Source organism: Bos indicus x Bos taurus, chromosome 11, assembly GCF_003369695.1.
Source record: "Bos indicus x Bos taurus breed Angus x Brahman F1 hybrid chromosome 11, Bos_hybrid_MaternalHap_v2.0, whole genome shotgun sequence".
Classification (NCBI taxonomy): domain Eukaryota; kingdom Metazoa; phylum Chordata; class Mammalia; order Artiodactyla; family Bovidae; genus Bos; species Bos indicus x Bos taurus.
Window position 1 is genome coordinate 11,665,019 of NC_040086.1, and position 22,740 is coordinate 11,687,758.

General features: G+C 37.2%; 1 protein-coding gene across 2 annotated transcripts in view; it reads left to right on the forward strand.

Annotated features, from left to right (window-relative positions):
- Window positions 1–22,740, forward strand: part of EXOC6B (exocyst complex component 6B) — a 723,575-nt gene that overhangs the window by 113,609 nt on the left and 587,226 nt on the right. For both annotated transcript variants that reach the window (XM_027554900.1, XM_027554901.1), the window contains exon 6: window positions 13,706–13,910. In XM_027554900.1, the coding sequence (XP_027410701.1) occupies window positions 13,706–13,910 (205 nt within the window). The remainder of the gene's footprint in view (window positions 1–13,705; window positions 13,911–22,740) is intronic.

Below are 22,740 nucleotides of genomic sequence, written 5' to 3' on the forward strand. Positions count from 1 at the left end.
ACCCAAAGCAATTTATAGATTCAATGCAATCCCTATCAAGCTACCAACAGTATTCTTCACAGAGCTAGAACAAATAATTTCACAATTTGTATGGAAATACAAAAAACCTCGAATAGCCAAAGCGATCTTGAGAAAGAAGAATGGAACTGGAGGAATCAACCTACCTGACTTCAGGCTCTACTACAAAGCCACAGTCATCAAAACAGTATGGTACTGGCACAAAGACAGAAATATAGATCAATGGAACAAAATAGAAAGCCCAGAGATAAATCCATGCACATATGGACACCTTATCTTTGACAAAGGAGGCAAGAATATACAATGGATTAAAGACAATCTCTTTAACAAGTGGTGCTGGGAAATCTGGTCAACCACTTGTAAAAGAATGAAACTAGAACACTTTCTAACACCATACACAAAAATAAACTCAAAATGGATTAAAGATCTAAACATAAGACCAGAAACTATAAAACTCCTAGAGGAGAACATAGGCAAAACACTCTCCGACATACATCACAGCAGGATCCTCTATGACCCACCTTCCAGAATATTGGAAATAAAAGCAAAAATAAACAATTGGGACCTAATTTACCTTAAAAACTTCTGCACATCAAAGGAAACTATTAGCAAGGTGAAAAGACAGCCTTCAGAATGGGAGAAAATAATAGCAAATGAAGCAACGGACAAACAACTAATCTCAAAAATATACAAGCAACTCCTACAGCTCAACTCCAGAAAAATAAATGACCCAATCAAAAAATGGGCCAAAGAACTAAATAGACATTTCTCCAAAGAAGACATACAGATGGCTAACAAACACATGAAAAGATGCTCAACATCACTCATTATCAGAGAAATGCAAATCAAAACCACTATGAGGTACCATTTCACACCAGTCAGAATGGCTGCGATCCAAAAGTCTACAAGCAATAAATGCTGGAGAGGGTGTGGAGAAAAGGGAACCCTCTTACACTGTTGTGATTTTTAAAATTTATTTCACAGACTATTTAGTTCATTGGTTAATTTCTAAATATTAGGGGATTTTCCTGATGTATCAAAATTGATTTATATTTTAGTTCATTGTGTTCATAAATGTAAAATGTATGATTTCAATCTTTTATATTTTTTGAGACTTGATTTATGGCCCAGTTTTATGGTCTGTTTTGGTGAAAATTACATATATACTTTAAAACAATATCTATTGTTATTGAGAAGAGCATCTTTAACTTTCATTTAGACATACTCGTTGATAGCATTATGCAGCTTTTCTACATCCTAATGATTTTGTATTTGTTATTTGCTGACAGGGGAGTGTTGAAATTGCCTATTATGATTGGACTTACATATGTGTTCTTTTTATTCTTTCAATTTTTTCAGTGTATATTTTGAAGCTCTTTTATTGGTTGCATACACATTAAGCATTGTTTTATCTTCTTTATGAAAGGACCCATTTATTATTATGGAAAGTTCTTCATCCCTGGTAATATTTTTTCTGAAATATATGTTGTTTGGTATTAATATAGCCAACCACTGCTGCTATCTTTTTGCTTAATTTTTACATTGCCTATTTTTAACATACATTTTTCTAAAATATTTTTAACAGCCTCATTGAGATATAGTTCATATACTTTTCACTTCATTTATTTAAAACATACAGTTCAGTGGCTTTTAGTGTATTCAGAGTTGTATGACCATCTTCACAGTCAATTGTAGAATGTTTTTATTCTTTACAAAAGAAACTCTGAGCCCCTTGGCCATCAGTATTCAATTTTTTCCTGTCCCCTGCCTCCCTTGCCAGCTACTGGGAATCACTGATCTGTTTTCTGTTTCTTCATATTTACTTATTCTGGACATTTCATATAAATGGAATCATACAATATGATTGGCTTCTTTAGCATAATGTTTCTCAGGTTAATCCATGTTGTACCATATATCAGTACTTTATTTCTTTTTGTTGCTGAATATTCCATTGCATGGATATACCACACTTTTATTTATCCATTCATTAGCGGATGAGCATTTGGGTTGTTTAAGTTTTAGGGTTTTACAAATAATGCTTCTATGCATTTTTGTTTACAATTTGTTGTGTGGAAATATGTTTTTAATTTCATTTCTCTTGGCTTTCTTGGAATGAAATTTTGCTGGATCATGGTAATTCTGTTTAACTATTCAAGGAACTGCCAGATTGTTCTCCAAAACAGCTGTGCCAAATTACCTTACACCCAGCAGCATATGAGGATTTGATTTTCTATACATCCTAGCCAGGACTTAGAATTGTCTTTTGATTACGGCCATCTTGGTGAAATGATACCATATTGTTCACCTTCATTTTTGAAATCTATTTTTGATGGATATATAATTCTAAGTTTATAGATTCATTTGTTCTTGAGATGTCTTTTTTTTTTTTTTGTCTTCTGGCTTGTATAATTTCTGAGAAAGAAGTATATGAACAGCTTTTTTTGGTCACTCTCCTTATTGTGTATTTTCTCCAGCTATTTAAAAACTTTTGCCTGTAAAATTTGTTCTCAGCAATTTGATTTTGATGTGCTTTTGTATAAATATGTATGTATGCATTCATGTATGTGTGTATTTATCCTGCTTGTGGTTTGTTTAGTTTCTTGGTTTTGTGAGTTTATAATTTTCATAAAATCTGAAAGATGTTCAGATACTATTTTTCCAAATATTTTTTTTTGGTCCCTTTTCCATCCTCATTCTGAGATTTCAGTTTTATCTATGTTGGACAACTTCACAAAATCCCGTAGGTGATTTGAGGATCTTCTTTTTTTCCCATCTTTTTTCTCTGTACTTTATATGGGATAGGTTTTATTGCTGTGTTCTTTTTCATTGTCAAATCTTTTAATTTCATCCAGTGAAATTTTCATTTCAGATGATATATTTTTCATCTTTAGGAGTTCCATTTGGTTTTTTATTTTTAATTTCATTTGTTATTTTTCATCTTTTAAAAATACATGTTATAGTGCTCTAATTTCTCTGTTTATGTACTTCTTTGCTAGTTCTGTCATTTTTGGTATTTTGGATATCTCTGAAGATTGTTTTTCCTAATTATATGTCAATTTTTTGTTCTTTTTGTTTCTTGTAAGTTTTGATTAGATAATGGCCATTATATTACGTTGCCGAGTGTTTGAAGTTTGGAGGACTTTTCTTTCTTACAGGATATTGGTCTTTGTTTTGGCAAATAGTTTAGTTGTTTGCAGATCCATTTGAATCCCAGTCTCATGAGACCCCATTTTTAAAGCTCGGCTAACTTTTCCTTTTGGGGCTTCCTTGGCAGCTCAGCTGGTAAAGAATCCGCCTGCAATGCGGGAGAACTGGGTTTGATCCCTGGGTTGGGAAGATCCTCTGGAGAAGGGAAAAGCTATTCACTCCAGTATTCATGCCTCGAGAACTCCATGGACTGTATAGTCCATGGGATCGCAAAGAGTTGGACATGACTGAGAGACTAAGCACAACTTTTCCTGTATTCCAGGGGTCGCTTGGAGTAGTATTCATCTCCTTTGAAAAACTCTTAAAACCCCCAAGAGCTCTGCACTCAAATGTTTTCTCTGTCTTATCTGAGCTCTTTGAAGTATTTTATCTTACATCTCCCTTCTGTCTGTCTCTCCTTCCTTGTTCTTCCTGTCTTTCGTTCCCTTCCTTTTTTTCTCTTCCCTCCCTTCTTTATTCCTGTTCGTGCAGAATTTTACTTTTCCTGTGCTTGGCCTAGTACTCAGCAAAGGCTCAAGGGAACTCTTGTATAAATTTCTGCACTTCTTTCTGCATTGCTTCCCTTTTTTGAGGAAATTTCTGCACAACCTTTAGGTGTATCATTATTCCTGAACTGCATCTCTGATGCTGACTCTGCTAAGTTGTTGGGCTCTGTTTGGGTTTTCTCTGACTGTGTCCATGATCTAGAAGTCACATTCAGGTAACTATTAAATTCACCTTGTTTTGTTTTCCTTTTTTCAGAGACCACAGTTTTGTGTTATTTGATGTTCACTGTCTGAAAGCAGTTGCTTTATGAATTTTAGCTAGTCCCAGGTGGTGTTAGTGGTGAAGAACCCGCCTGCCAGTGCAGGAGGCATAAGAGGCATGAGTTTAATTCTTGGATTGGAAAGATCCCCTGAAGAAGGGCATGGAAACCCACTTCAGTGTTCTTGCCTACAGAATCCCATGGCAGAGAAGCCTGGTGGGCTACATTCCATAGGATCACAAAGAATTGGACATGACTGAAGTGACTTAGCACACACGTAGCCAGTATTTTACTTCTTAAGAGTGGGAGTTCGTTCTCTTCCTTGTTATTCCTTCATGACTGGAAGCTTAGTTACTTTTTTTTAAAGCTATAAATACTGATTATAATACTAGGTTTTGTGCTCCCTGAGGAAAGCTATCTGACCATCTTTCTATCATTAGCTCATAGAAGGAATTAAGTATTTTTTATTAATGATCTTTAATTAGGAAAGACACCAGTGTTTTCTGTGGTGAAAGCTTTTATTTCATATTCTTACCATACTCTGAATTAAAAAAAAATTCTCATGGTAGTTGTGATCCACTTTAAAAGATCAATTAGAAATTTAACACCTGTCACTGTGAAAGAGTGCCATGTGCTGTGCACTGCTTAGTTGCTCTGTTGTGTCTGACTCTTTGAGACCCATGGACTGTAGCCCACCAGGCTCCTCTATCCATGGGGATTCTCCAGGCAAGAATACTGCAGTGGGTTGCCATGCTCTCCTCCAGGGGATCTTCCCAACGTAGGGATCGAACCCAGGTCTCCTGCACTGGCAGGCGGATTCTTTACTGTCTGAGCCACCATGGAAGCCTAAAAATACTGGAGTGGGTAGCCTATCCCTTCTCCAAGGGATCTTCCCAACTCAGGAGTGGAACCACGGTCTCCTGAATTTCAGGCAGATTCTTTACCAACTGAGCTACCTGGGAAGCCTGAAAGAGTTCCATACTATGGCAAAAAAGTACCAAAATTTAATTTGCATATAATCAACAGTCCTCTTTTTAGAATAGCATTCAACCATGTTTAAGTTATTCTGAGCTTAGGTTATCCAATTTTTAGGATTATTTTGACTTCATTTCCTGCCTCATTTTTTAAACAATTTTTTGCTTTGAAGTGGGGAGAAGGGGAAAACTAGCACACATGCAAATGAAACTTAGGAATTGGCTTTTGATTCCATTTTAATAATGTTTAGAGGTTTTCAAAAGTAATGTCAAAGTTGTGTTCTGGATTTCCATGGCCCCTGGAAATAGAATTTTATTCTTTTGTTGTCTGCTATAGAGGAGTTTATACAGTCCATGGGGTTGCAGACAGTCAGACACGACTGAGCGACATTTACTATTTTATAGAGGAGTTTAATTGGAGGATCATGGGAATTTGAATGAATGCTATTGATCTATTATTGATGAAATATGAGTATGGTAGGGAAAGGACAATGGAGAAATAAAGTAACATTCTTTATCGCCAGAAATCACTGGATTTTATACTAATTAGCCTCGAAAAATGTGGCGTTATTTGACAGACCAGATGTTTCCAGCATACAGCCATGTGTCTCATCAGTGAATGTGCCTGTGTCCGCAGGCAACATTGTTAGATTTTTCTCATTCTGTAAACAGTGTTCCAAAATATAACTAGACCCTAAAGTGTGTTTATCTTTTGGCTTAATTTCTGAGTTTATATCCATTCTAAAGTTTCTCTCTAGAGGAAATGCATTTTATTGCACATAGCTCTTCATACCTAATTGTAGTATAAACACCATTATGTTTACACTAAACCATGTAAATTGTACTGTTTTTGAGTCTGTAACATTTTGATAAAAGCAACCATTTCAGGTTAAACTATATTTGTAGTTTTATTTCTAAATTTAGGGGAAATAAATTTCTTCCCTTCATTTATTTGGATTAAAATTTTGATTTTTGGAACAGAGGAAGGGAAAACATAAACAAAGAAAACAAGTAAATCCAACCTCTAGGCTTTAGTGTTTGTGGTATTAAGTGCATTGGAGTTAAAAGAGTTTAAGTATCTACCATGAAATTCATTCTTAAAACCTAAAGTAGAACTAGAAGTCTTTCACTTAAAGGATCAGAACTGAGTTTTTCCTCAGTTCAGTTCAGTCGCTTAGTCATGTCCAACTCTTTGTGACCTCATGGACTGCAGCACGCCAGACTTCCCTGTCTATTACCAGCTCCTGGAGCTTGCTCAAACTCATGTCCATCGAGTTGGTGATGCCATCCAACCATCTCATCCTCTGTCGTCCCCTTCTCCTCCTGACTTCAGTCTTTCCCAGCATCAGGGTCTTTTCTAATGAGTCAGTTCTTCGCATCAGATGGCCAAAGTATTGGAGCTTCAGCTTCAGCATCAGTCGTTCCAATGAATATTCAGGACTGATTTCCTTTAGGATTGACTGGTTTGATCTCCTAGCAGTCCAAGGGTTTTTCCTATGCCAGGTATATTATGGGAAATGTGGAAATTAAAAACATGAAGAAGAAATTTATTACCTTTAAGGTTTCTATCCAAAGGAAAGAAAAAATCACAGTTAACATTTTTGTATGTATTTTCCTAGTCATTTTCTATGTACTTGTTTGTGTGGGGGCTTATATTTGCTATATGTAGCCATACATCGGAGAAGGCAATGGCACCCACTCCAGTACTCTTGCCTGGAGAATCCCATGGATGGAGGAGCCTGGTAGGCTGCAGTCCATGGGGTCGCGAAGAGTCGGACATGACTGAGCGACTTCACTTTGACTTTTCACTTTCATGCATTGGAGAAGGAAATGGCAGCCCACTCCAGTATTCTTGCCTGGAGAATCCCAGGGACGGGAGCCTGGTGGGCTGCTGTCTATGGGGTTGCACAGAGTTGGACACGACTGAAGCGACTTAGCAGTAGCAGCAGCAGCAGCCATACATAGATACATATTCATAATTTACACATATATATGTATTTGTAATTTTGAAAAACATGATTATACTTGTAAGTTCTATTTTTTGAATTAACTTTCATTCAACAATATTGTGAACATTTTGCTATTTTATTATTCTTTGGATATACATATATACTACATGGATATATCATAATCTGTTTAACCAATTCCTTGTTAATAGAATTCTACTTTAGTATTTTATTTGCTAATATAAGTAACTTTAATTCAAGAGGCTTATACATATTTTTGTGCATCTAATTTTTTTTTGCGGGGGCAGAGAAATGCAACTGTTTAGAATATGTGTTTGGTAATATTTTTCATTGAAAACTTGTATCAGTAATATAAATTTGTTTACCAGCAGGATATGAATTCTCATTTATTGAAACTTTTGATAATAATATCCATTGCCTTTTAAGAAATCGTTGGTAGTGTGAATGACAAAATCATATTTTTGACTTTGATGTCTTCATATCAGTCCAACTTCTTTTTTGATGTTTGCCTTTTGGGGTGCTCTTGTGACTTTTCTTTTGCTCATTGCTTTTAAAAAACCCTCAAATTTATATGTTGCAAATAATCTGTACTAGGTTGCTGTTTCTTCTTTATTCTTATTATATATATATATATATACTTTTTATATATACTTATTTTGTTTTTGGTTAGTCAACTGTATCAATCTTAGTTTCGTCTGTTCTCTTATGCTAATAGAAGCTTTCCTACCTAAGAGGTAAATCTTGTCCCTATAAAATTATTATAAAATGTCCTTCTATGTTTCCAACAATATTTGTTGTATATATTTTTTTTATTTTTCTTTTTTTTTTTTTAATTTATTTTTTTTATTTTTATTTTTTAAATTTTTTATTTTTAAACCTTACATAATTGTATTAATTTTGCCAAACATCAAAATGAACCCACCACAGGCACACATGTGCTCCCCATCCCGAACCCTCCTCCCTCCCCCCTCCCCACACCATCCCTCCGGGTCGTCCCAGCGCACCAGCCCCAAGCATCCAGCATCGTGCATTGAACCTTTTATTTTTAAACTTTACAATATTGTATTAGTTTTGCCAAATATCGAAATGAATCCGCCACAGGTATACCCGCATTCCCATCCTAAACCCTCCTCCCTCCTCCCTCCCCTACCCTCCCTCTGGGTCGTCCCAGTGCACCAGCCCCAAGCATCCAGTACCGTGCATCGAACCTGGACTGGCGACTCGTTTCATACATGATATTATACATGTTTCAATGCTAGTCTCCCAAATCTCCCCACCCTCTCCCTCTCCCACAGAGTCCATAAGACTGATCTATACATTGGTGTCTCTTTTGCAGTCTCGTACACAGGGTTATTGTTACCATCTTTCTAAATTCAAAATGGATTAAAGATCTAAACGTAAGACCAGAAACTATAAAACTCCTGGAGGAGAACATAGGTAAAACACTCTCCGACATACATCACAGCAGGATCCTCTATGACCCACCTCCCAGAATATTGGAAATAAAAGCAAAAATAAACAAATGGGACCTAATTAAACTTAAAAGCTTCTGTACAACAAAGGAAACTATTAGCAAGGTGAAAAGACAGCCTTCAGAATGGGAGAAAATAATAGCAAATGAAGCAACGGACAAACAACTAATCTCAAAAATATACAAGCAACTCCTACAGCTCAACTCCAGAAAAATAAATGACCCAATCAAAAAATGGGCCAAAGAACTAAATAGACATTTCTCCAAAGAAGACATACAGATGGCTAACAAACACATGAAAAGATGCTCAACATCACTCATTATCAGAAAAATGCAAATCAAAACCACTATGAGGTACCATTTCATGCCAGTCAGAATGGCTGCCATCCAAAAGTCTACAAGCAATAAATGCTGGAGAGGGTGTGGAGAAAAGGGAACTCTCTTACACTGTTGGTGGGAATGCAAACTAGTACAGCCACTATGGAGAACAGTGTGGAGATTCCTTAAAAAACTGGAAATAGAACTGCCTTATGATCCAGCAATCCCACTGCTGGGCATACACACTGAGGAAACCAGAAGGGAAAGAGACATGTATACCCCAATGTTCATCGCAGCACTGTTTATAATAGCCAGGACATGGAAGCAACCTAGATGCCCATCAGCAGATGAATGGATAAGAAAGCTGAGGTACATATACACAATGGAGTATTACTCAGCCATTAAAAAGAATACATTTGAATCAGTTCTAATGAGATGGATGAAACTGGAACCTATTATACAGAGTGAAGTACGCCAGAAAGAAAAACACCAATACAGTATTTGTTGTATATTAATATAGCCATTCAAACACTTGTATGGTTACATTTTGGGTGTATATTATTGTAGCTTTTACTTTAACCTGTTTGTATCTGTGACTCTAAAGTGGGTTTCTTGTGGGTAACATATAGTTGGATCATGCTTTTTAAATCTGTCTTTTGATTAGCAAGCTTATTAGCCCATTTGCATTTAATATAATTATTAATATGGTTGGGTTTTACTCTCTATTTTTCATGTCTTTTTTGTTCTTATTTATCTTTTACTCCTTTGTTGTATTAAATATTTTGTAGTATACTGTTTTAATTCTTCCATACATTTTTGTGAAAAATTTATTTATTGTTTCTTTACTTAGACTGTGGTGGGTCTTCGTTGCTGTGCACAGCCTGTGCTGAGCACGGCTGCGGCGAGTGGGGACCACTCTTCATTGTGGTGCATGGGCTTCTCGCTGCGGTAGCCTCTCGTATGGGGTACAGGCTTCGGAGTTGTGGCACACGAGCTTAGTTGTTCCAGTGCATGTGGAATCTTCCCGGACCAGGGATAGAACCTGTGTCCTCTGCACTTGGAGGCAGAGTCTTAACCACTGGACCGCCAGGGAAGCACCGTAAATTTTTTAACAGTGTATTTTTTGAGTTGCTTGTTTTTTTAGAGGTTACTCTATGGATTATAATCTGCTTCTTCATTTGTCATAGACTATGTGTCATAGTCTATTTTAGGTCATTGCTGATATAGTTTTGATGTAGTATATAGAAGTAGTTTTGCTTCAACTTGGCTCCATTTCTTCCCTCTTCTTTAGTGCTATTATTGTTATTTATTTATTTAATTTTTTTTTATTCTCTGATCACCTTTATTACTTGAGGTTTAAAGAAAACCTTTTTTTTAACTTTTTTTTTAAATTTTATTTTATTTTAAAACTTTACATAATTGTATTATTTTTGCCAAATATCAAAATGAATCCGCCACAGGTATACATGTGTTCCCCATCCTGAACCCTCCTCCCTCCTCCCTCCCCATTACTCAGCCATTAAAAAGAATACATTTGAATCAGTTCTAATGAGGTGGATGAAACTGGAGCCTATTATACAGAGTGAAGTAAGCCAGAAGGAAAAACACCAATACAGTATACTAACGCATATATATGGAATTTAGAAAGATGGTAACAATAACCCAGTGTACGAGACAGCAAAAGAGACACTGATGTATTATTGTTATTTATATTTCATCTATATATTTTATAAAGCCAACAATGCAATATTATAATCATTGTTTTATAAATGTCTTTTATTGTATTAAAAGAAGAAAAGAGAAAAAACTATGTTCAGTTTTTTATATTCAGCAGATATTTATTGTTTCCTGTGTTCTTCTTCTTTCTTTTTTACTGAGAATTCAGTTTACTACTTGCTATCATTTCCTTTCTGACTTTTGTTAGTATTTCTTGTAAGGAAGATCTATTAACAAGGAATTATCTCAGTCTTTGTTTTTCCGGGAATATATTTCATTTTCATTTTTAAAGTTTAGTCATCAGCTAATGATTGGTCCTGGGTGCTCTAAGAAACTTGAGCCAATAAAAGTATCTACCCTTTGTCAGTGGATTTGTTTGTGGATTAGGGACTTCAGTAAAAATTCAGGCAGTTTTCAACTTTGCTGAGCTTTTATTTCCTTCTCCTGGGTGCAAGTCCAGTGCTGTGTGTGGTGCTTAGGCCCTTTTAGGTGTTACTTGTGTTTGTGCACAGCCTCTGGGTCAGCCAGTGATATGCAGAGAGCTGTCAGGTTATTCGTATTGCTGAAGCCTGGCTTGGAGAATTTTGAGCATTACTTTACTAGCGTGTGAGATGAGTGCAATTGTGCAGTAGTTTGAGCATTCTTTGGCATTGCCTTTCTTTGGGATTGGAATGAAAACTGACCTTTTCCAGTCCCGTGGCCACTGCTGAGTTTTCCAAATTTGCTGACATATTGAGTGCAGCACTTTCATAGCATCATCTTTTAGGATTTGAAATAGCTCCACTGGAATTCCATCACCTCCACTAGCTTTGTTCATAGTGATGCTTTCTAAGGCCCACTTGACTTGACATTCCAGGATGTCTGGCTCTAGATGAGTGATCACACCATCGTGATTATCAGGGTCAAAATTCTCCCAGCCAGGCTTCAGCAATATGTGAACTGTGAACTTCCAGATATTCAAGCTGGTCTTAGAAAAGGCAGAGGAACCAGAGATCAAATTGCCAACATCTGCTGGATCATTGAAAAAGCAATAGAGTTCCAGAAAAACATCTATTTCTGCTTTATTGACTATGCCAAAGCCTTTGACTGTGTGGATCACAATAAACTGTGGAAAATTCTTCAAGAGATGGGCATACCAGACCACCTGACCTGCCTCTTGAGAAACCTGTATACAGGTCAGGAAGCAACAGTTAGAACTGGATATGGAACAACAGACCAGTTCCAAATAGGAAAAGGAGTACATCAAGGCTGTATATTGTCACCCTGCTTATTTAACTTATATGCAGAGTACATCATGAGAAACGCTGGACTGGAAGAAGCACAAGCTGGAATCAAGATTGCTGGGGGAAATATCAATAACCTCAGATACACAGATGACACCACCCTTATGGCAGAAAGTGAAGAAGAACTAAAGAACCTCTTGATGAAAGTGAAAGAGATGAGTGAAAACGTTGGCTTACAGCTCAACATTCAGAAAACTAAGACCATGGCATCCAGTCCCATCACTTCATGGGAAATAGATGGAGAAACAGTGGAAACAGTGGCTGACTTTATTTTTCTGGGCTCCCAAATCACTGCAGATGGTGACTGCAGCCATGAAATTAAAAGATGCTTACTCCTTGGAAGGAAAGTTATGACCAACCTAGATAGCATATTCAAAAGCAGAGACATTACTTCATCAACAAAAGTCCGTCTAGTCAAGGCTATGGTTTTTCCTGTGGTCATGTATGGATGTGAGAGTTGGATTATAAAGAAAGCTGAGCACCAAAGAATTGATGCTTTTGAGCTGTGGTGTTGGAGAAGACTCTTGCGAGTCCCTTGGACTGCAAGGAGATCCACTCAGTCCATCCTAAAGGAGATCAGTCCTGGGTTTTCTTTGGAAGGACTGATGTTGAAGCTGAAACTCCAATACTTTGGCTACCTTATGTGAAGAGCTGACTCATTTAAACAGACCCTGATGCTGGGAAAGACTGAGGGCAGGAGGAGAAGGGGACAACAGAGGATGAGATGGTTGGAATGCATCACCAACTCAATGGACATGCTGCTTCTGCTAAGTGCTTCAGTTGTGTCCACCTCTGTGCGACCCCATAGATGGCAGCCCATCAGGCTCCCCCGTCCCTGGGGTTCTCTAGGCAAGAACACTGGAGTGGGTTGCCATTTCTTTCTCCAATGCATGAAAGTGAAAAGTCAAAGTGAAGCTGCTCAGTCGTGTCCGACTCTTAGCGACCCCATGGACTGTAGCCTACCAGACTCCTCCATCCATGGGATTTTCCAGGCAATAGTACTGAAGTGGTGTGCCATCGCCTTCTCTGCAATGGACATGAGTTTGGGTAAACTCTGGGAGTTGGTGATGGACAGGGAGGCCTGGCGTGCTGCGGTTCATGGGGTCGCAAAAAGTCGGACACGACTGAGCAACTGAACTGACCTGATTAGGTTATTCTGTGGGTCTCTTATTTCTTACTTCCTTGTTAAGTTTTTGATTAGTCCTCTAGTCAGCACTTTGTCCCAACCAAGATGAACATCAGGCCAGTAGATTTGGAAGCTCCCACCTCCTTTTTGTAACTGAGTTTGCTACTTTTCCTAACAGCACTAGTCAGTATAGGATTTTCATCCTCTGCTCCAAATCATGTCAACCCCTAATGGCAGAGAAGTTGCTCATTTTCCTGACAAGTTGTAACCAGGGATATGATGAGGGAAGGTGAAGAGGATGATGGAGGTAGCTCCAGGCAAGAACACCATTAAGTCCCTCTTTGTTTATCAGTTTTCATGAATAAACCCTTCTCAAGCTATTGTTCTACTTTCCAGAGTCCTTTCTAATTTCCAGTCCTGAAATGGCTGTTTGCAAAGTTTTATCCAGTTTATATTTGCTTTTTGAGTAAAAGATTTGCTAAGTTCTTCTGTGTGCCACAGTTGAAAGTCTGTCCTTGGGATGATTTTTATGGCACTGATAGGATCATTTTGTATTTCTCTTTATTTTCGCTCTCTTTTTTTAATCTCCTAGCTGTGGCCTTTATTCTTTATGTAATGAATTTCATTGGTGGATTTTCTATGTTTTCTCTATTCTTGGGATAAAATATTTTTTGATTATAATTTATTAAATCCTATAATACATATATTAGTTTTTAATAATTTGATATTTATTTTTCCATTGATGTTTTTATTGAAACAGTCCTGCATTTGTCTTAATGTAAGTGAAAACTAATTCAGGCTAGAAATTTTCCCTGAAGAATATATCTGTGGCCCTAAAGAAGACTAAATTGACCTAAAGGTGATGCAATTCCTTTTATAGGCATTATCCTGCACTGAAAACTCTGGAACATCTAGAGCATACCTATCTTCCTCAAGTAAGCCATTATCGATTCTGCAAGGTGATGGTGGACAATATCCCCAAGCTTCGAGAAGAAATTAAGGATGTGTCTATGTCCGATCTGAAAGACTTTCTGGAGAGTATCCGCAAACATTCAGACAAAATTGGAGAGACTGCCATGAAGCAAGTAGGTCTGGGGTTTATGATAGGTTGGCCAGTGACTTTGCAAGTATTCTATTACATAGATTTCTTTTTGCTAAGTGTCTTAATTGTTTCTTGTCATTTTAGGGAAGTCCTTCATCTTTATGGGAACACGTGGTTTTAAAATATTTTTTATTTTCTTAACAGAGCAGTGAATTATTTACTAGTATATTGTTTTGCTCTGTAAATGCTCAGTAAATATTAATTGGCTGTTATGGCTTATACTGTTGTTTTGAAGAGGTTTTTCTATTTTTTGAATACTTTTCTAGACTTTGGGTATGATTCATAGCCCAGGGTTTCAAAAAGTACTACTTATAGTTAATGAGCTAAATTGTGCTGCATATACTTCTGATTGATTATTTACTGTGCAAGCAAAATGTTATATATGAGTATTTCTGTAATTGTTATTTCATGTATCAGGGATATCGATGAAAAAAGGCCTGTTGGAAATGGTGTGATTTATGATCATAGAAAGGAACTCACTTATAACTCATTAAAAAGTAACAAAGTATTTAGATTTTTTCTTTCAGTATCTTCATCTCTAATTTATGAAAGTCACACAGAACATCCAGAAGTACTTTGTTGTTATGAATAAAGAACAGTAGTCATTTGCAGTATTATTTGCTCTTTGAAACTTAAGTCATGCTGATTTTATTAAAATTTCTCAGGATACCTTGATGTAACCTACAATGATAGGTAGTAGATTCATTTTATTATGGGAAGTCTTTTTTGGTTCTATAAACAACTATGTTCTTGAATAAGTCATTTGTAGTTTGCATCATTCTGTGAGGAAGAAGGGAGTAGGTCATATTTTGGGTCAGATTTTTGGTCTCAGCTATTCTTTTAGGTATTTGATTCTGTAAAAGAGATCTGCCTGTTGGAAATCCCTTTCCTAAGAGAATACAGATATTCTTTTCTCCTTTCTCCTTTAAAATATTTTTATTATTATACTTTGCAAAGTGCAAAATTTAAAACTAGTTGATAAACTTTGATGGAAATAATCATATCATGTCTTTTTTTTTTTAAGTGATGTATAAAAAATTAATCATTGGAAATATACTTTTGCTTTGCTGTGTATATTTTGAGTACAGGAATGAAAGTATCTTGTAAGGCAAGTCTTTATTGTGGTTGAAAATTTTTTACTAACCTTTCAAAATATTGAAAAGTAGAGTTGCTTTTTTCGGCCTTTGCTTGAGAAATTACTTCGGTTTTGAAGTAAAAGACAAGATTCCATGAAAAGTATTATTATTTCATTTAATGAGATTTTCTGTCTCTCTCCCTAGTTATTTGAAGAAATTATGGCCTAGGGCAGGGAAGTGATTTGCTCAAGTTCAGTTTATAAAGGTCAGATCCTGTAGTATAGAATTCAAATTAGATTGAGATGAATTTATCTGCTGTGTCATTCAGTCTGTGTAAACTGTTAGCTGTTGGCTGTATTTTTGTCATTTAAAGAAATGGTGATGAAATCTTTTGTGAATTCAGGACTTTTTAATTAATTGATAACCCTTTATTCCTCCTATAATATTTTTCATCTCAAGTATAGCTCTTATTGCATCTATTACTATCTTATGCTATAAGATCCTTGAGTAAGGATATCTTACACATTTTAAAATCTTCTGTAGTCCCTAAAAAGTAAGGAAAGTGGGAGGGAGAGAAACTACCACATACCCGCATACTTTGTACGTATAGGTGTTCAATAAATATTTGTTTGAATTCATGGATGTTGGATTAAAAGGGAGAGGTTATGGTTTATTTCTCTCTTATGTCAAGTCCAAAATGATGTTTCTGATTTGTGATGGTTTTCTTTGCAATGGAGATTTAAGAAATGTCTCCATTATATGGCTCTGTCATATTTAATATGGTTTTGAAGCTTGCTGCAGAAGGGGAAAGACCAAAGAGTACTGGATGTGGTAGGGTTTTTTTTTTTTTTTTTTTTTAAGAAGCTTATTTATTTTGTTCTTAGCACACATTTTATTATTTATTTATCTTTTTGTCTGTTTCTTTGGCTGTTCCCTGTGGCATATGGGATCTTAGTTCCCTGACCAGGGATCAAACCCATGTTTTTAAGTTCTGGCCAATGAAATCAGTGTCGTAGTGATGATGTGTCACCTCCATGCCTAGCCCAAAAACCCGACCACAGGGTCTTCCCTGGTGGTCTAGTGGTTAATATTCTGTACTTCCAGTGCAACGGATGAGGGTTTGATCCCTGGTCAGGGAACTAAGATCCCATATGCCACAGGGAACAGCCAAAGAAACAGACAAAAAGATAAATAAATAATAAAATGTGTGCTAAGAACAAAATAAACAAGCTTCTTAAACAAAACAAAACAAAACCCTGCTTCTGCTAAGTCGCTTCAGTCGTGTCCGACTCTGTGCGACCCCATAGATGGCAGCCCACCAGGCTCCCCTGTCCCTGGGATTCTCCAGGCAAGAACACTGGAGTGGGTTGCCATTTCCTTCTCCAGTGCATGAAAGTGAAAAGTGAAAGTCAAGTCACTCAGTCGTGTCTGACTCTTCGCGACCCCATGGACTGCAGCCTACCAGGCTCCTCTATCCATGGGATTTTCCAGGCAAGAGTACTGGAGTGGGGTGCCATTGCCTTCTCCTTGAAGAGATCTCTAGTCTTTCCCATTCTATTGTTTTCCTCTATTTCTTTGCATTGATCGCTGAGGAAGGCTTTCTTATCTCTCCTTACTATTCTTTGGAACTCTGCATTCAGATGCTTATATCTTTCCTTTTCTCCTTCGCTTTTCACTTCTCTTCTTTAATGTTCTGAACAAAGATTTATTTAGTCCAGATTTGTGGGTTTTTGGCATTATAGTTACCTCACAACTTAGTAGACCTCTGATCTGTTTGTTTCCAGTAGGTTCTGTTTAGATAGTGTACCCAGTGTTCTTTTCTAAATATAATTTTCAGGAATGATTTTTTCCTTCTTCCCTGTTTGGAGAGGTAGTGGAATTGGGAGAGAATAACTCTTGCCTCATGTCTTTTTTCTTATTTTAATGGCCCTACTTGGAGGCCATTGGAAATAATGAGTAAGAAAACCATACCTGAATCTAATTTTTGCCTCAGAATTAAGTTCAACAAGTTTTTCTTTAGACTTAATTGCTCAAACTTTTACCTTCTTTTTCTTTTACTGTTTGGAATCTGTATGTGATCAGCTTTCTGACCCTCTGAGGCCCAAGTTTCTGGGCTCAGAAATATGGCCCAAATATTAGTTTGCAAATTAGGAAATTCTGTGCTCATCTCTTTTGTGTAAAACTTTGCTAAAAGCAGAAAGTAAATGCCAAGATACACTATAACTCTCTACATTCACTTATAGAGCTACAGGCCCAGTAGCCACGTGGTATGCCTTTTCATTTATTACTGGTTCCCGTTTTACCAGTTTTTTTTTTTTTTCCCCCCCACAATATCATAGGGCTCTTCAGGCTTTTGACTTGCTTGCTAAATGTATATATTCTTAAAGCCTACTGCCTGATCTCTAAACTGATGCCATTTATTTTAGGCTTTTTTGTTATTTTTTGTTATCAACACCATTCTTCCAACTCTAGTGATTGTTTCTTTAAATAATGCTACCTCTTATAATAGTTAAGCTCTAAAATCTCACCCTAGAAATTCTATGTTTTTGCTTAGGTGAAGTCTTCAATGGATATTCCTGGTGGGGTAGCTCTTCTTCAAGTGACTATGAAGGGATCTAGGACTTGTGGCTCTGTCACTTCACCATGTGACTTTCAGTGTTATAGCAGTAGGGAAAGGAGTAACAGCATTAGGGACTTTTTTTTTTTTTTTTTTTTCATTGACCAACTTGTGAGTGATACATATGACTGCTGCCAACATTACTTTGGCTGAAGCTCACACACTGCAAGTGAGGATTGGAAATACAGTTTATCTGTATGACTGGGAGAAAGAAGAGTTTCGGTGAATAGCTAGCTACTCTGCTACAACCTACTATTACATAGCCTAGAAAAATACATATCTCCATGTTTTTTTCCTTTTTTCTTCACAGTTTCATCTCTTTAACATTTCTCCCCTGTATGTTTGCCTTATAATTTACTGACCCAGTTTTTAGCATTGTCTGTGCCACTAATCATCGTTTTTAGTTCAACAACTGCAGTTTTGGCCTTAAAAATATGTTCTTGTCCTTTAAAGAAAAATTTAAGTGGCCTTCTTCAGAATTATACAAGAAAACAGATTTGAAAGTATCAATTTTGATAGTTGGTCTAGGTGCTTCTAGCAATTATGTAGTACATTATGCTTTTTCTTGGTGGACATCTCCCTTTTTCTTATTCTACTTACCCTATCCTGAGTTGCTGCATTGATCCATGGTTGAACTTTGTCCTTTGTAAAATGAAATGTTGGAGGCAGTTGGTAGACTGGCTTCTCTTTGGGATATACCATTTAAGCCACCAGAAGGACTCCACCAAATTGGGGTTTAATGAGCAAAGTAGGCTCCAGACTTTTATCTGAGATTATAATCTCAAAGTGTTTGTTCAATTTTGTCAAGATATACGATGCAAAAATTATGATTTGAGGCTGATGAAAAAATGCCATTTGAGGGATATGTAGTTTTATTCATTTTTCTGTATTCCAACTATTATATTGTTTCTGGATAAAGCTTTATCTGTAGGAAGATCTTTGCTTTGGTTTCAAGTGGTAGGCAAAATTCTGAGATAGTCCGCAGAATTCCTGCCCCCTGGTCTGTACACCCTGTAAAATATTCTCCCTTGAGTGTGTGAGCCTAGTGTATAAGGTGAGCACCTTTAAAAGAAGGTCTAGAAGTACAGTCAAATGTCCATATAGTCAAAGCTGTGGTTTTTCCAGTAGTCATGTGTGGATGTGAGAGTTGGACCATAAAGAAAGCTGAGCATGGAAGAATTCATGCTTTTGAACTGTAGTGTTGGACAAGACTCTTGAGCGTCCCTTAAACTGTAAGGAGATCAAACCAGTCAATCCTAAAGGAAATCAGTCCTGTATATCAGAAGGACTGATGCTGATTCTGAAGCTCCAGTACTTTGGCTACGTGATGCAAAGAACTGACTCAGTGGAAAAGGCCCTGATGCTGGGAAAGATTGAAGGCAGGAGGAGAAGGGGATGACAGAGGATGAGATGGTTGGATGGCATCATCGACGTGATGGACATGAGTTTGAGCAAGTTCTGGGAGTTAGTGATGGACAGGGAAGCCTGGTGTACTGCAGTCCATGGGGTCACAAAGAGTTGGACACAACTGAGCAGCTGAACTGAACTGACAGGTTAGATACAGAAATTAGATTAAAAACTGCATCTGATGCTTAACTGTTGATCTTGAAGAAACAGATTGCCATGTTTTGGAGAGGGCCATGTGGCAGGAAATTGTAGGCCGCCATGAGTTGCTGAGAGCTATCCCCAGCCACCGGCTAGCAAGAAAATGGGGACCTGAGTTCTACGACCACAAGGAACTGAATTCTGGCAACAGTATGAGAAATTGGCTAATAATCATGTTTAGGGTCACTTGAGAGTCCCTTGGACTGCAAGGAGATCCAACCAGTCCATTCTGAAGGAGATCAGCCCTGGGATTTCTTTGGAAGGAATGATGCTAAAGCTGAAACTCCAGTACTTTGGCCACCTCATGTGAAGAGTTGACTCATTGGAAAAGACTCTGATGCTTGGAGGGATTGGAGGAAGGAGCAGAAGGGGACGACAGAGGATGAGATGGCTGGATGGCATCACCAACTCGATGGATGTGAGTCTGAGTGAAGTCCGGGAGTTGGTGATGGACAGGGAGGCCTGGCGTGCTGCGATTCATGGGGTCACAAAGTGTCGGACACGACTAAGCGACTGAACTGAACTGATAAGTATGAAACTGTTAGGGGAAGCACACTGACTAAACTGCCCACCCTGGCCAGGCTCTATAGTAACCATTGGCATGAGTTATTTTACAGTAGGAAGTCCTGGTAAGGAACACGGACTTAATAAGCCACCACCAACTGTAAGAGTTTGGGAAAGGTCAAAAGGAAATGTAAACGTGTCCTACCACCTTCCAGAAATCCTTCTCAGTGACATCCATCTTGGCACAAGGTGTGCACCACCAGGAAGGACCCTGAGTCAGAGTGACTGGCCAGAGACAACCTGGAAACTAACCTGATCGCCTTAAAACCTGAGGCTGCGAACCGTGTGGCAGAGCAGTTCTGTTGGGTTCCCTTACCTTCCTTCTCTCTGCCCAGTTTCCCCTTCCCAATAAAGTCTCTTGCTTTGTTAGCACGTGTGTCTCCTTGGACAGTTCACTTCTGAGTATTAGACAAGAGCCCAGTCTTGGGCCCGGGAAGAGTTTCCCCTTCCTGCAACAAAACCTAGAATAGAAGTTCAATCATATACTGGAATCTGAGGAGGAATTTTAAAAGTGTTCATTCTACTGTTTATTGCCATTTTGAATTTTTATTTAAGTAGTTTTATTAAAAAAGCAAAACCAAAAAACCCACGTTCATCTTCCTGTATATCTCTTAACATGAATTGGCTTGAAAGCATTTAATGGAGCCTCCTGTGAGTTCTGCCACAAGAAGTAGAGCCATCTTTAAAGCAAGTAGAAAAACCTTCCCTTTTGTCCTGTCCCATTTTCTGTGTTGATATTCTTACAGTGTGCTTCCAGAATACTGTGTATGTCTTATTTTGGAATAATCAATTTAGCTTGACCTGAGTTTATGAAAAATGTCTAAAGTATTTCTTTGTTAATTGTATACTGTTTTTTAGTTTTCTTTATGAAATTGATTTCTGTAATTCACTTGTTATGGAATTTGTGCAGGAGGGAAGTTCTGTATTTGTTATTTTGATTAGTTTGCCTTAGGCTTTGTGGGACTAAATAACATTTGTAACATAAACATTCTTGGCTAGGTTGATTTCTATGTGAAGTCCTTTAACAAAAGGAAGAATTTATTTACTTTTAAAATTCTAACTTGGCTTTGCCAAATTATATGGGTTATATAACTGATGCTTAGAAAAGGAACTGGTTGCTCATAAAAGAAATTGAAGGCTCCCAGGCATTCTTCCTTTAGTAATTAGTTTTAAAGAAAGTGATCCTTGGGTAAGATTAGTTTTCATCATGGCTCTTTCCATGGTCTTCTGAAGTGGCCCAGTGGTAAAGAATCTGCCTGCAATGCAAGAGACTTGAGTTCAATCCCTGGGTAGGAAAGATCCCCTGGAGAAGGAAATGGCAACCCACTCCAGTATTCTTGCCTGGGAAATCCCATGGACAGAGGAGCCCAGCAGGCTGCAGTCTCCATGGGGTCTCAAATAATTGGACATGACTACGCGACTGAGCACACTCATTCACACAATTCTTTCAGCCTTTGACTTTCTTTGGTTAAATCTTGGCTATAGCAAAATGAGCTCTTTTGTTTATTGTGTAGAACATCTTTTGATTTAGATCAGGCATGGTACTACCAGCTGAGTTCATGTAGGCCACGTAATGCCTGCCGAGTAAAAGCAGTATTGCCATTGAAACCTCTTTTGTGCTGGGTGCTCTGCAAAACTTCCACAGAATATGGCCTTTGGAGTCAAAGAAGTTGATGCTCACTTGGTTTGGTGTTCCTGGATTTATGTTTATTCTCTTTTCTTCTTGATTTTGATATTTATGTATTTGTGCAATTTCTTGCTCCTTATTCTTTGATAATACAGATGGCCTTAGGGTAGGGCAGGGGAATATGGATCTGTAAAACAGGGATTCTTGAAGTCGGAACCAATCGGAGTAGCTTATGCTAGATCGTACAGTGTTAGAATCTGAAGAGGATAGTAGGCAGTTAAGTTTACTGTTCAGTAATGATAATTAACAGAATAGACTTTGCAGTTTGGGTTAGACTCCTAGATTTTCCATTTGCTAGCTGGATGACAACCTGCAATTTACTAAACAAAACATTCAGTCTTCACAGCTCTATAGTTAGAATTTTTAATCTTCTCTTCAAAGATGTGGAAACGTTTAGGGAAATCAAGGACTTAGATTAGTCCTACGCTTATAATATATGTTAAATTAAAAAGAAAGAACCATCCTAGATGAATGGTGAATATAAATAGATTCTAAGAGTATGGAGAAGAAGAAGATAAACTTGATGATTGAAATACTTTAAATTTTATTCCTAAAATTCAGTTTTCTGTCACAATTGTCAGCCTTGAATTAGATATCAGTTTTAAACATTTTCCTCCTTCCCATAAAAATTATTTCTATTATGTATACTTTAAAATATTTTGCACCTGATTTCAGTTAAAAAGATGAATGTTAAATTTAAAAGGGCAGTGACTCGATTCATGTTGCATGAAAGAACATACAGAATTTATTTCTTAAATCTGAGGACAATATTGAGGCTTGGTTTTGAGTTTTCTTCAGGATAAAAAGGAAACTATGGTGTGTGTATGTGTAAATATAATAAATGTATTATTTATTTGCCTTGACTAAGCAAAGCATGCTAGCTTATTAGAAATTTTTCTGTTATCAAAGGCAAATTGTCATATGGGTTCTCAATATAATTTGTAAACATGGCCTCATACTGTGCTCATACTAAATAGACCATTACTTTAGAGAAACAGCAGCTATTGCAATATTTACACCATCTCTCACAAATATGCTACATATATACATATTTATATATGCACATGTATATGTTTCAGTTATTTTAAGATTGAATTCTTTTGAAAATATTCCTTTTACTGAGTCTTGGCTTATACTGTAGAGCAGTAATACTTAATTTAAAACTGTATGGTATCATAAGAATAAACTGCTGAGTAGAATAGAAATACAAAAATTGACCCGAATATATAGTATACGAATTTAATAAGTGATAAAGGTAGTGTTA